This window comes from Megalobrama amblycephala, linkage group LG24 (genome assembly GCF_018812025.1).
Source record: "Megalobrama amblycephala isolate DHTTF-2021 linkage group LG24, ASM1881202v1, whole genome shotgun sequence".
In the NCBI taxonomy this organism is placed as follows: Eukaryota; Metazoa; Chordata; class Actinopteri; order Cypriniformes; family Xenocyprididae; genus Megalobrama; species Megalobrama amblycephala.
In genome coordinates this window covers 122,752-137,500 of record NC_063067.1, presented here as the reverse complement: position 1 = coordinate 137,500, position 14,749 = coordinate 122,752, and the positions used below count along the sequence as shown (strand labels likewise).

At 41.3% G+C, this 14,749-nt stretch overlaps 2 protein-coding genes across 5 annotated transcripts in view; one reads left to right on the top strand and one right to left on the bottom strand.

Annotated features, from left to right (window-relative positions):
• LOC125260443 (cyclin-dependent kinase-like 2) overlaps positions 1–4,764 on the top strand; it is a 5,233-nt gene extending 469 nt beyond the window's left edge. For 2 of the 4 annotated variants that reach the window (XM_048178823.1, XM_048178822.1), the window contains 9 exons: positions 1,245–1,439; positions 1,514–1,695; positions 1,873–1,985; positions 2,941–3,080; positions 3,261–3,349; positions 3,484–3,610; positions 3,786–3,967; positions 4,209–4,360; positions 4,537–4,764. In XM_048178823.1, the coding sequence (XP_048034780.1) occupies positions 1,245–1,439; positions 1,514–1,695; positions 1,873–1,985; positions 2,941–3,080; positions 3,261–3,349; positions 3,484–3,610; positions 3,786–3,967; positions 4,209–4,360; positions 4,537–4,622 (1,266 nt within the window). In that variant the 3' untranslated portion in view covers positions 4,623–4,764. Of the gene's footprint in view, positions 1–1,244; positions 1,440–1,513; positions 1,696–1,872; positions 1,986–2,940; positions 3,081–3,260; positions 3,350–3,483; positions 3,611–3,785; positions 3,968–4,208; positions 4,380–4,413 lie in introns of all 4 variants that reach the window. The other 2 variants (XM_048178825.1, XM_048178824.1) reach the window with 2 other exon arrangements.
• Positions 4,765–5,167: 403 nt separating this feature from the next.
• LOC125260441 (sodium/hydrogen exchanger 9B2) lies at positions 5,168–14,245 on the bottom strand. The gene is made up of 13 exons (XM_048178818.1): positions 13,888–14,245; positions 13,425–13,516; positions 12,881–12,973; positions 12,337–12,507; positions 11,662–11,804; positions 10,905–11,032; positions 8,332–8,507; positions 8,135–8,241; positions 7,875–8,024; positions 7,537–7,645; positions 7,163–7,299; positions 6,817–6,997; positions 5,168–5,694 (listed from the first exon to the last, which is right to left on the bottom strand). Exons 2-13 carry the CDS (start codon positions 13,462–13,464, stop codon positions 5,642–5,644), a joined length of 1,488 nt encoding a protein of 495 aa, XP_048034775.1. The 5' UTR covers positions 13,465–13,516; positions 13,888–14,245; the 3' UTR covers positions 5,168–5,641.
• Between the last annotated feature and the right edge of the window lie 504 nt (positions 14,246–14,749).

Sequence of the window (14,749 nt, the reverse complement as noted above, 5' to 3'; positions counted from 1 at the left end):
CTGAAGACAACATGACTACATGCAGCAGTTTTATTGAAGTAGGGATAAATATGCAGATCTAAATTATATGAATTATCAAAAGATGGAGAAAAAATGCAGATCATTTTTCTGTGAGTGAATTACATCCCACGAAAGTTGCTATAGACAGCTCTATTTCTACAGCGCTTTATATCGTTTCGAAGCTGCTTCTCAGTAATAAACACATAAACATGACTGTAAACAAATAATCTTATTGCTGTAATATTTTTGAGATGATAGTATGCTGATTTAGTTATTGCTTTTACATGGCTACTGAAACTAAGGTCCGACTCCAGAATCAAACCAGGATTTCTGACTTGATTTTTTTGTTTTTAGACCCCTAGCATCAAGATATGTGTTCACCTTGAGAACTTCATCTTTGTTTCCAAATGCAATGGCTTTAGTTGTGTCTTTATTTAACTGAAGGAAGTTTTGGCACATCCAACCGTTCATTTCATCAATGCACTGGCACAGGGAGTCAGTGGGGCTGTAGTCGTTAGGTGAGAGGGAAAGGTGAATCTGGGTGTCATCTGCATAGCTGTGATATTAGGCAATTTGGTTCTTTCTCATTATTTGGCTCAGTGGCAGCATATATAAGTTGAACAGGAGCGGTGCAAGAATTGAGCCTTGTGGGGCTCCGTATGTTATGGATACTCACATAATAATCTCTCCCTTCTAAGTATGACCTGAACCACCCCAGAAAGCCTGACCCAATTTTCCAGCCTGTCAAGAAGTATTCTGCATTTGACAGTGTCAAATTCAGTTCAATTACAGTGTCAATGTTGCAAAGTTCATCAATTATGAATCAAATTCCATTCAGTTCAATAACAGTTTCAATGGTGCAAAAATTCATCAATTATGAATCAAATTCCATTCAGTTCAATAACAGTTTCAATGGTGCAAAAATTCATCAATTATGAATCAAATTCAATTTAGTTCAGTTTAAATCAATTCAGTTCAATAACAGTGTCAAAGTAAAAAAAAAAATGTCAATTGTGAAACCAGTTCAATTCGTCTATAAAGCAGCTTATTAAAATAACGTTTTCCTGTGTGATCAGATCAGGTTGGATGATTTCTGTTGGTTTGATTTGATTCGCTCACGTCACTTGTGTCAAAGAGAGCCAAATTATCGTTCTGACTGTTCGATTGTTCTGATGAAGTGACCCGTCAGCTGACCAGTGTTGTTTTTGTGTGATCTTGACGAGTGTTTTTGTGTGTTTTGGCAGCAACTGAGGCATGAGAATCTGGTGAACCTGCTGGATGCATGGAAGCGGAGACGTCGCTGGTATTTGGTGTTCGAGTTCGTGGAGCGGACGGTTCTGGACGAGCTTGAGCAGTTTCCATCCGGACTGGATCCGCACCGAGTCCGAAAGTACCTCTACCAGATCCTGAGGGCCGTCTGCTTCTGCCACCAGCACAATGTGAGCGTCTGTGTGAACGCTCTCTCTGCTCTGTGCCGCTCGCTTCTCTCGCTGATCCTGTGTTTGTCCCTCAGATCATTCACAGGGACGTTAAACCGGAGAACGTTCTGGTCTCTCAGCTCGGTGTGGTCAAGCTCTGTGACTTTGGTTTCGCCCGGACGGTGTCGGCCGCTCCTGGAGAGGTTTACACCGATTACGTGGCGACGCGCTGGTATCGAGCGCCTGAGCTGCTGGTGGGAGACACCAGATACGGGAAGTGAGTGTCCAACAGACGTCCTGTTTGATTCCACATTATACTGGAGACTTTGAATGCTTGAGTCTGATTGGTTGACAGATGAAAGCATTAGGGTTAGAGTTCTATGACGCTGTTACCGTTCCACATGTCGTCATGATTCTGTTTGATTCAACGATGTGTGTGTGTGTGTGTGTTCAGGGCGGTGGACGTGTGGGCCGTCGGGTGTCTGTTCTTCGAGATGTTGACCGGTTCTCCTCTGTTCCCGGGCGATTCTGACATTGACCAGCTCCATCTCCTCATCAGTTGTTTCGGTCAGTTCTGATGGTCTTCCTCAGTGTTTCTGGTCATTTAAAGTCATCATGGTGTTAGATGAGAAAAGAACTTTGTAGACATTACAAAAAGTAGCTTTAGAAAGAGATATTTTGATTCAACATTAAGGCTACATTGTGGCCATAACATTCTTACAGACTGTTTAATGCAGCTCAGAAGGGCATGAATATGAATGAAAAATGAAATGATACTCTAAATAAAACCACCAGTAGGTAGCAGAAAGTCACTGTCGTAATGAGTGAGTCATTGAATCATTCATTCAACCGATTCATTCAAACGGCTGATTCATTCAGGAACGAAGCAAGTGACCATCTTTATGGAAGAGTCACTGAATTAACTTGATTCATTGAAAACCGCTGTGTGTTTCTCAGAGATGCACACTTTCTTTGATTGAACAGTTTTCATTGGCGAAATTGAGCAAAAACAGACAATATTGTGTCTAAAGTGTAACTAAATTTTTTTAACTGTTGTATAAAATCAATGTCACATTTGTAATCGCGTAGATATCCGGGGAAAACAGTACTCTTCCTCGTGATATTTCTAGACCATATCATATGATATAAATATAAGACAAAAACCCATACGGGGCATTTTTTGCTGTCATGTCTTGAATTTTTGTGGCATTTTAACTTCTTTCTCACAGGCTTCATCACGCAGTCAGTCGCAGCTCTGCATCATGTTCGTAACTAAACCTGCGTTAAAAGTGTTAATAATTTGAACTCATTATTATTCTCTTCTCCAGTAAATGTATCTTGATTTAAGAATGTTTAGATATTTGTGCTGGAAAACAAGACAGAAACACTGAGGAAGAACATGAAGTGTGTGACGGCTCTCTGTTCCTCTGCTCTTCTTCACTCTCCGACGCTGCAGGTGTTTAAGATTAAATCTGTTAGTCAGAGATCTCTTGTTGTCATATTGTGGTTGATCTTCTCACAGGTCACCTGACCCCTCGTCACCGCGAGGTCTTCTACAGGAACCCAGTGTTCATGGGAGCGTCTCTTCCAGACCCGGCCGGGAGAAACCCACTGGAGAGCCGCTCGCCCAAACTGTCCGGATGCACTCTGGATCTCGCTCAGGTGTGTGTGTGTGAGTGTGTGTGTGTGTGTGTGTGTGTGTGTGTGTGTGTGTGTGTGAGTGTGTGTGTGTGTGTGTGTGTGTGTGTGTGTGAGTGTGAGTGTGAGTGTGTGTGTGTGTGTGTGTGTGTGTGTGTGTTTGTGTTTCTTGTCTGACTGACGCTGTGTTCCTCCCGTCGGCAGAAATGTCTGCAGATGGATCCGGACAGACGGTGTCAGTGTGCCGAGCTGCTGCTGCATCCGTTCTTCACCAGAGACCGATTCCACCTGCGGTGAGCTTCATGTTTTCTCACACACATCCTCTACCGCCCGAATGCAGCCCGACGGATATTCACCGTCCCCAACACTAAATGTAACCCTCAGAGAAACCTGTTTATTAACGCATTTCCCACTGCTGGTCCTTCAGCTTTCAGCAAGAACTGGTCAGCAAGACCCACAAGGACCTGAAGGAAAACTGCAGAGGCACTAAAACCTGCAGGAGAGAGAAGGAGAAGCTGGACATCATGAGATCGGCTCCTAACGACAGCGTACAGGTGAGAAACAGCCAATCAAACGCTTCCCTGCGATGACATCAGCACTGCTCTTCAGTAATCTCTCACACGTTCACTCTCTGTCCTCAGCTGCTCTTCATGTTTCGTGTTTTCACTTATACAGAGTGTGTGTGTGTGTGTGTGTGTGTGTGTGTGTGTGTGTGTGTGTGTGTGTCAGGACTCAAACCTCCGGCTCAGTGAGTTCAGGCCGTCTGATGGCGAGGACAGTGACATCACAGCCAAGCTCCGCCCAGAGGACACTGAGCCAATCAGTGAGGCTGTAGATCCTCCTCTCAGGTGTCACCCTGCTGCAGGAATCCCGCCCATATACAACGACTCCCTGTCCGTCATCAACCTCAGGTCACACTCCCATCATGCACTGCTGTTACACTGTAAACTAACTTCAGAGACAAGTGTCACATGGGTTACATCTGGAGATGATATAAACCATCAACCGGATGAGATTTGATATTAGTTTATAGATCTGATATGAAGTTGGTTATGTAAAGTCATTTAACAGGTGTCGCGACAAACATAATTACTATGAGCTGATGTGTGAATCACATGATTAAAATCAGTTGTTCGTTGTGTTTGTTTAAAGGTCGTTTGATAAGTCAAAGAAGCCCGTGAGCGTCTTCAAACGTCAGAATCTGTCAGTTCAGCGTGGCGCTGCAGGGCCTGCTGGGAAGAAGATGTCAGGACTGCGTTTCCCTGAGCTCAGAAACACCCCGCTGCCAGAGCTGAGAGCTGACGGTCAGACTCTCACCACATCGTGTGTGTGTGTGTGTGTGTGTGTGTGTGTGTGTGTGTGTGTTTGACCTCTGCTTCTGTTCATTTGGCTCATAAATATCGTGAATGTATCTTTTTTTAATGAAACAAATGAGCTGTATATTTTGGATGTGTTACAATTTCTGTTTGTTTTCTCACAGCAAGACAAAGAGGAAATAAAGAGCAGAAAAACAACAGAATCCCATCCATAACAGCACATGACCTGCACTCGGACACCGGCACATAAAACACACTCATCTTCATCATCATCATCATCATTCTGCTGGTTTTATTCTGGACTCGTGCTGCAGACATGAAGCTCCACAACACCTCTAGAGATCTGGAGAACTTTGTCTTCAATAAACTTTCCGAACTCTTCATCTCCTGATCTTCATTGTGTTTATGGTTTCTGTACTGCTCGAGGTTCCTCAACACAGGAACTAAAGCTGTCTGTGTCGAGTTTATTTGTGTTACACATGATGTAGGGCTGGACGACATGACGATGATATGAGATTCAGATCTAGCTGTGTAATTGAGAATATCTGCCACAGTGACTTCTGATCATTTAAATATCATTAAAGTTTCAAAGAAATGGAAGTTGAAAAAAATCTAGTCAAAATATTTTTAAAAATTAGACATGAATCATTCACAATAAGATCTTTGAGATGCAAAAGAGATAAGGTGGTTTTATTTCATACCAACTTTCAGAGATTCAAATATTAGTTTTGTTCTAAAAAAAAAAAAAAAAGGGTAATACGCTCTGAAAAAATAACCAGCTGTCAAAGCCTGAAGTGTTTAAAGTTTTTTAAATTTAATCAGCAGTTGTTTGTGCAACAATGTTGAGAAATATAGGATACCGCTTTCTATTAGTAACAACTTGGCATAGACACGAGAGAAATTCCAGGAATAAATTACTGTATCATGAAATCTGTCTTGTGGTGAAGAGTTTGATCATCTGCCTCTAACAACAGAGTAGAAACTCACAGATCATGTGATTCACGAAACAGTGATGCATTATTAAAAAGCCATCATTACAACATGAGCTAATGACTATTGTAAGCGGTTTATTAGTTCATATTTTACCATCTATTTTGTGCACATTTCTGCTTGAAAAACATTTCTGCTTGAAAAAATAGTGTTTTATTGTACTGAAATCTGCTGTCACGTACATGCAGATCAGTACTAATAAAGCTAGGTCAAGTGCATAAAGGGTTAGGTGTGTGAACAACACCAAATCATGGAAGCATGTTGAGATGAGTTTGCGATTCAGAGTTTGGACTCCAGACCGCCGACACGACTGCTCTCACTCTCACACTGATCTACAAACAGACAAACAACAAGGCATGACAATCAGAGAGAGTGTATGTAAGAAACTACCTTTAGGAATACAATAAAATCCAACGTTTTTATTTTACCAGTTTGACAATACACAGGTGCTTTTTGCACCATCAGCCCAGTTTCTCTGTCCCCTTTTATTAATGCAGACATAAAGGCTTTACACTAGGCCTACGGCGCTGACAATATGCAAAATTTGGGCAGGTTTTGAATCACCAATCATTTTTTATGAACCCTTGAACTTGGCATATTTGACATTAAATATAGGTGTTAAATGCACCATCAGCCCATTTCACTGCACCTTTTCTCCATCCACTTTGAGGATGTGTTAAAAAGGACATAAGGTCTTCATACTAGGCCTATGGTTCTAACAAAATGCAAAACTTTTGCAGGTTTTGCATTACCATTTATTTTTTATGAACCCCTGAATTTGACATATTTGACAATAGACAGATGCTTTGCTGCACCATCAGCCCAGTTCACAGCAACTTTTCTCTGTTCATTTTGAGGTTGAATTAAAACAGACATACAGGCTTCATACTAGGCTTACAGCTCTAACAAAGTGCCAAATTTAGGTAGGTTTTGCATCACCAGTCATTTTTTATGAACCCTTAAACTTGGCATATTTGACAATAAACAGGCGTTTTTTTGAACCATCAGCCCATTTCACTGCAAGTTTTTTTTCCATCCAATTTGATGATGTGTTAAAAAGGACATAAAGGCGTCATACTAAGCATACTGCTCTAACATATTGCAAAATTTGCTCTTAGTTTTGGTGGACAAAAGTCACCATGAATTGGGCCAATGGTGCAATAAGTGCCACTGCGTATTGGAAAATATGCAACGTTCAAGGGTTCATAAAAAAGATTGGTAAAGAAGAAACTTTAAATTAACTACTACAAAGTCCTAATGCCTCTTTAACTCACCAGCAAGGAGGCATAGAAAGGGTGTTTTAAAATGAGCTGGAGGAACTTCACGTGGAACCTCAATTTAAAAGAGAAAATGGTACAGCAAAAAACACTCAGAATTTGGCATTGTATTCTAAGCTTTTAACCTAGAACAACAGACGTGTAGCATGCGCTCGCAGTGCTGTGTGTGTTGCTCACCTAGCGCGTGTGTGTCCTGCTGCAGTAGTTTGGGTCCGGTGAGGCCGATGGCAAGCGCTCCGACCGGCGCCGTGATGAGAATCGCAAGAACCGCCACAGTCAGAACATCCATCCCATATTTCTGTAGCTGCTCGTCTCCAGTGCTGCGGGCCACGTCCAACGCCGTGGAGCCGATAGCTGCCTGAACACACACACGTGCGAGGTAATGAAACATGACAGCAGTGATGACATTTCCTGACATTTCCTGTTCCTGTTTTTCCTTTTTGGATTCAAAAACATGTCATTGGGTTCTCTGTAAATAAAGCAAAGAAAACATGATTTCAATAAAGTTTTCCTCATGGCTCACTTGTACTGTGGCTTTGGGCATCCAGGCCAGAGATATAAAGATCTTTTCCTTCATATTAAAACCAGCAAACAGAACCACAGAGAACGTCACCAACACACGGACCAGCAAACCCACACACAGGGTGGCGACACCCAAACCTACAGACAGAAGAGACCCGATTTACACCGATCATGTAAAGCGTAAAATTGTCCTTTAGTTCAAGCGACTCAATAAACATACTAAATAATGATTGAGTAACGATGTGAAAAACAGAAAATTTTTCTGTGAGATTTAGGGGATGTTATCATCTCTGAATAAGACAGCAGGCGTAGGGTTAGTTGTAAAGTTCTTGAAATGACCAAAGCAACGTGTGTGTGAGATTCCCTGACTCTGACCGACAGTATAAGCGCTGAGAGACGAGATGCTGATTTCTGCTCCGATCAGACCAAACAAGAGCGGCTGAAACACGTCCCAGAACCGGCCCACCACTGCTGCCACTGGAGCCTGGACACACACACACACACACACACACAAGTGGAGTCAGAAATATTGTAAGATATCGGGGCAAAGAGCCCCAAAGGTGATCGGTTGAGTGTTTTGGGAAAGTGGCTAATTTTGGTCCATCGAGGAAGACGGTACAATCTGTTGACTCAGAGTTGACCAGAACCCTAACTACGAAGGTACAGTGAGAGCAGAACACGCTCTAAACTGAGTCGTGAAGAAGGTCTTTCACCTTGTGTTCTGCCCAGCTGAGTCCAGCGATGAAGGCCAGAACGAGTGTGCAGAGACCGCCGGCGCCGCCCAGACCCGCGGCCAGACTGCCAAACACACTGAACACGGACAGACCCAACAACAGACACGAGCGCCGCAACACCACATCTGACTGCACACACACACAGGTGATGTTTACCAGTTTGTATTCATCTCTGTGTGTATATGTGTGTGTGTGTGTGTGTGTGTGTGTGTGTGTGTGTGTGTGTGTGTGTGTGTCACCTGGTCATCGCTGGGGAAGAAATGAAGCAGGATTCCCATCACTCCTCCTGCCAGAACTCCTGCCAGCACCTCCAGAACTCCCTTACCCACGTTCATCCATGTGGATCCTTTGGTGAACAAACACTTTTTGGGTGTTTTCAGGATGGAAAATGACAAACATTTGAATCAGTGTGTGTGTGTGAGTGTGTTTGTGTTACCGGTTCCGAAGGCGATGCCCAGGCAGGTGGTGAATCCAGTGATGGCGAGAATATCATCAAAGCTCCCAGCGGCCATCAGAAGAGTGGGAATTCCTTTCTGAACACCAAATCCGTCCGACTGGAGGAGCAACATGGACGGAACCACCACAGCCGGAGAGACAGCGGCTAGAACAAAACTACGCAGAGAATCAGATCATTTCAGCTCTTAAGAGTGAATGTGAATCAGCTAACAGGATGCTGAACTGTAATTTGAATTAAAGTGACAGGAAGTGGAACAGATCAATTTATCAATCCAACACAATGTGACAACATCAAAATTTCTCCAAACTAAATTCTGTCAAAATCCTGTGTGGAGTCTTCATCATGAACATTCAAAATGGACCTATATCACAAGATCTAATATCAGTCTCTGGTGTCTCCAGAATGTGTGTGTGAAGTTTCAGCTCAAAATCCCCCACAGATCATTTATTAGAGCTTGTCAAATTTGACCTTATTTGGGTGTGAGCAAAAACACGCCGTTTTTGTGTGTGTCCCTTTAAATGCAAATGAGCTCCACTTTCCAGAAGAGGGCGGAGCTTTAACAGCTAAACAACAACAAAATAGGACAATCTCACGCAGCCAAAATGAGGATTGTCAGTAACGGTGTTCAGCCTTACATTGTTCAAACCGGAGTCGACACTGATGGAGAGACTCAGGAAGAAGTTACAACTTTTAGACCAGGGGTCATCAACTATATTTGTCCAAGGGCCAGAATTTTTCTCTGCAGACACTGTAAGGGCCAGATACTCATAATATAAAATAAAATTCGAATTGTATCCTAATATGTTATTATTTGATATACTAATTCTAATTCCAAATGTGTTTTATTTTTTACATATTACCTGTACTGCAGCAAGCCACCAGGGGGCGATAGCGATATTTTAGGCTTCATATTTGTGAGGCTGTCAAGCTGTCCATCACTGTCACGCAATTGTGCGCTAATCCCAGGCAAGGAAAATTTTGACATTTGTGAAAAAATGAGCACGTGAAACAATAAAAGATGTTCAATGAGAGAACGCGTTTATCGTCATTCTTGACTGAAGGCAGGCTATGGCACAAGCTACTTTTCAGAAGGGTTTTTTTCCCGTTAGATTTAAAAATAAACAAATATGGAACGGACCCGAATATTCAAATATTCGTTCGGTGGGTTGGTATTCGATTTGAAAATTTGACATTCGAATATTTTTTTATTTTTATTTTTTGCACACCTGGGATCCCCCGCGAAACGATTCTCATTCCCCCTTGAATAAGGCCGGCGACACACTGGCTGCGTGAGCGTCTCAGCTGCGTGGCGTGTCCGTTTTTACTTCGGCTCCCATATTTAACAGGTTGGAGTTTGCACACTGAGACACGCGTCTCAGGCGCGCTCGAGCCACGCGGAAAACGCGTGCATGCTAGAAATAGAACCGACGCGTGTTCCAGCAACGGGAGTGTTCAGAACAGCGGAGTTTGTATGGACCGAAGTGCATGTCTGAGCTTGTGTTTTGTTGCTTTGACACTGTGGAAAATACAATAATAGAAACAAAATGTATTAGCATTTTTACCCGTTATTATCAATCTAAATTAATCTCGTTTTTAATTTAACTTAATTTCGTTTTTCTTTACTTAAATTTCATTTTTCTTTATTTAAATTTCGTTTTTTCTTTATTTAAATTTCGTTTTTGTTTATATAAATTTCGTTTTTTCTTTATTTAAATTTCGTTTTTCTTTATTTAAATCTACCCTTACTGTGCCAATTTGTTAGTCAGAAAAATATTAGACTACCTTAAAAGTATTGCTTAATTTAACAGACCTGTGTGTGTGCGTTTTATATCACTAGTGCAGTGTCCGTTCTCGGAGCATAAGCCCTGCCCGCGTGAGGTGCGCCGCTTCCCGCTCGCGCTGTTCTGACTGTAGTTTACTAAAAGTTTATTAATTCTGAATGTGTCGCGTCTCGCGTGTCCATCTATATTGCACCAAATGCGACACTGCACTGCCTTGTGAAGTCGATTGGATGAACGGTTCTCGAAATAATAAAAATGCAAACGGACATACAGACACAGATTCCTGCCTTTATTAGAGAGAAAAATATGTTCAGCCCCTCTCTCCGAAGAGTCGATGTTCATTACTACCGAAGCTTCGAAGCTCAAAAAATGGTATTCGGACCAGCCCTAAACTTTTTTCCTCTTACAAGGCTATTCCTGAATTCAGTATTATTCTGGGGGCCGGATGGAAATCTCTGGCGGGCCGGATTTGGCCCGCGGGCCGCCAGTTGACGTTGCATGTTTTAGACGTTTCTGAATGGTTAGTGGATAAATTGATGTAGTTGCTGTGGAGTTGATTCAACTCATCCACTAGCATGTGCCGTCATGTTCATCTTTTGTGTTGAATTGACCCTCGTTTGTGAAGCAGTCCGGCGTAAAATGACGGCATGACAACATCATTATTTTAACATGATAACTAACACAAGACAAACACTGAACGATTAAAATCTGTGAAAGACCCTCGACAAATGAAACAATCATCATAATGAATGTAGATCGGCTGTGTGTTACCCGAGCATGAAGCTCCATATCCAGGGCAATTCCAGCAGAAAATGAGACACTACAGCCACCGTACATGCCTCCAAAACACACGGACCGACAGCAACCCTCACACACACTGCCTTCAAACGCCGCAGGGCCTGGAACACACACACACACACAGGGCCTAAAATGAACACTCGCTATACACCAAATTCGAGTAAAAAGCCTCGCCTATCGAAATATTCAAACGCAAGAAGACGTGAAAGGGAACTCGATTCATGACTCGTGTGGGAGGTTTTCTGTGCGCAAACATCCGAAGCGCATCTCAGACAGTGCAAATACTGAATTGAACTCTCTTTCACATCTTCTTGCATTTGAAAATGCCCGTATTGGCGAGTTTCCTCGTAAACATAGTCAGATTTGTCTTAACTGAACGTAAGCATGAAAAAGAAAATGAATGTGTAACAGTATATTGGATCCGTGCATTCACTCTTAAAGTGACAGCAGCCTGATATATTCCTGCTGTCGTCTGTGTCCTTAATGTTAATCGAACAACAAAAGACAGAAAAATCACACTGATCTTGACTGAATAACTTTTGTAACTTTAATAAGTATTAATCTATGTTTAAGACTGCAGTGTTATTTTACATTTGATAATTTTATTCAATTTCTGTATGTGAAAATTGTGAATTTTCACTGGTGTTTAAAATTTTAGTGTCATAACTGGCCGTTTTTACAAAAACAGTTTCATGGCTGGTAAAAAATATTGATGGCGTTGTGCACATACGGCAGCGTTGAGTCCCAGACCGGCTCTGGTGAGAATCACAGCGAGAGACACGTTCCTGAGAGCCGCAGACCAGCTCTGATCAATGTACACAGCGTCTGTGATGTACGGCACGTTACGCAACACCACACCGGCCAGCAGCATACCTGAAACACACACCCAATATACAGTATATATATGATCTCAAGATCACAGAATAGAGAGTCCATTCATACAAAAACAAAGATTTTGAATTTTAGGGCGCTGTATGTCTGCTGTTTATGGAACAAAATCGAAATTATGACATAAAAAGTCAAAATAATGACTTAGTATATCAACTTTGACTTTGTCAATTTCAACTTTTTATCTCATAATTATGATTAACTAATAATATCAACTTTTTATGTCATCATTTTTACTACATCATTTTATAAAGCTGCTTTGACACAATCTGCATTGTAAAAAGCGCTATATAAATAAAGGTGACTTGACTTGACTTGACTACGACTTAGTGTGTGTGTGGCAAGCAGGACAAGGCTGAGGACCATGAGAACGGCATGAGTTTTGTGTGTGTGTGTGTGTGTGTGTGTGTGTGTGTTTGTGTGTGTGTGAGTGTGTGTGTCTGTGTGTGTGTGTGTGTGTGTGTGTGTGTGTGTGTGTCTGTGTGTGTGTGTGTGTGTGAGTGTGTGAGTGTTTTACCCAGTAGAGCTGGTATTGGAGGTGTTCTGGGTAATCTGATGACACTGATGAGTTTTCCTCCACACACAGCCGACAGGAACAGAATCACCAGGCCAAAGAGATTCTGGCCCGGCAGACATGAAGGACCCGTCACTGCCCAAACCACCCCGAACAACAGCACCCCCAACAGAGCTGAAAACACACACACATACACACACACACAAATATATAAACTATTATCGAACCTCTCTTTATAATGTCGGATATATAACTATATAAACTATATTATCACAAAGTTTTATATATAACTATATAAACTATTATCACACAGCTCTTTATATAAAGTCGGATATATAAATATCTCATCCGCACACATAGGCTTTAGTAAACTCAAGTAATATATAGTATATATTAGTATAGTATATATATTAAATTTCAACTGTTGAAAGTTGATTGTTGATTGTTTATATCATTGCAAAATGTAAATATATTATCGTCTAATCTGATAAATGCGACTATAAGGCATGAAGATATGCAGATATTATGAACATTAACACACACACACCTTTGGTAATGACGGAAGCAGTGAAGCCATGTGGTTTGGGGCAATTCTGGAGTTTACCACAGAAACTTGATGGTTTTGATGCTGTTTTCTGACCTGAGAGAAACACACACACACACACACACACACACACACACACACTGTTGTTGTGAATTACTACAATATACTGTGTTTGTGTATAAGTGTATCCTTTAAACTTTATCATAAGTTGCTAAATTATGCATTAACTACAATGAATCAGTTATATATATATTTGTTTATAGCACTGATTAATCTTTGTTAATGTTAGTAAATAAAAATACAGTTCTTGGTTTGTTCATGTTAGTTCACAGTCAATTAACAAACATTAAAGGATAAAAATTTTGTTTTAAAAAATTTATTAGTAAATGCTGTAGAACTATTGCTTATTGGTAATTCAGATTTACTAATATGGTTAACCAATGTATGTGTGTTGTGTCTATGTGCATGTGTGTGTATTGTGTATGTGTGTTGTATGTGTATTGTGTATTGTGTGTTGTGTGTTGTGTATTGTGTGTTGTGTACTCACAGGTTTCTGTTTGTTCTGCTGAAAGTATTTCCTCACCCATTTCTCACCTCAGACGATCAGGTGTCTGTAAGTGAACTTTGACCTATGTGAACCTACACACACACAGTTTAATTATTAAAGCATGTTGATTCCTTGTTATTTTGCACTATTCTACTTCATACATCACAGTTTTCAGTTATTTATCTTAACAAAACATGAAACTGAAACAGAAATTCAGAGTTTGAGTCAGTGTCTCTTAACACTTTATTTCAGAAGATAATGAACAAAAAAAATCATATTTTCTTGAACGTAGTAAAACGTAAAAATCAAAAAATCTACAGATAATCTAATCTATTGTTTTTATATAGGCTACAGCTAGTCATAAATATTGCAACTTCACACTAACCCTAACAGAAAACTTACTGCATTTTTACAATTTAAGAAAACATGAATGAACATGAATATAAATGAGTGTCTGTCTCACCTGTTGAAAGCTCTGAGAGCAGCAGCAGACGACCAGCGACTGATTCACACACACACACACACACACACACTGATTCACACACACACACACACACACACACTGATTCACACACATGAGACTCACAGCACATGATATGTATGAATCAGTGTGTGTTCATCACAAGAGCTCTGGTCATCACAGCATCTGATGAACACCTTCCATCACGGTGCTGAAGGTGTGTGTAACGTCACACGTCACTCACAGTGTTTGTTTTAAAGTCCTGATGTTTACGTCCGTTTGTTCCTGTTTATAGTCGAGCTGTCTGTGCCATAAGTGTGATGAATTACATGTTCAGTGCCGCCGGTGCCCGTGTGTGTGAACATCATCTGACCCGCAAACCACTTCCATTTATAGTCACCGACTGCCAGTGTGTATATACACTGTGTGTGTGTGTGTGTGTGTGTGTGTGTGTGTGTGTGTGTGTGTGTGTGTGTGCAATGTATAAAGACATTCTGTCTTTTCACCATCATGAACATCTCTCTCACACACACGTTTGACATGCAGGAAATCAGACTGAAGTAGAATCACAGTAATCAATGAAAATAAGAGATTGTTTGATGTTGGAACTGCTTAGAAACGTTCCGTTACTGTGTTTGACAGCAAAGACTGGAGTCTCACAGACACACTTTCACAAACACACACACACAGTGTTATTGTTGTCTGTACAGCATCTGTGTGTCAGCAGCGCTCGTCTCATCTGGACAAACGCCACAACATTCATCTGCTGCATTTTAGTTTGACGTTCCTGATCAGAGACAGTCGTTACATCCACACGTGAAGGAACGAGTGAACGAGCAAATCAGAGAATCAAGCTGAAGAAATC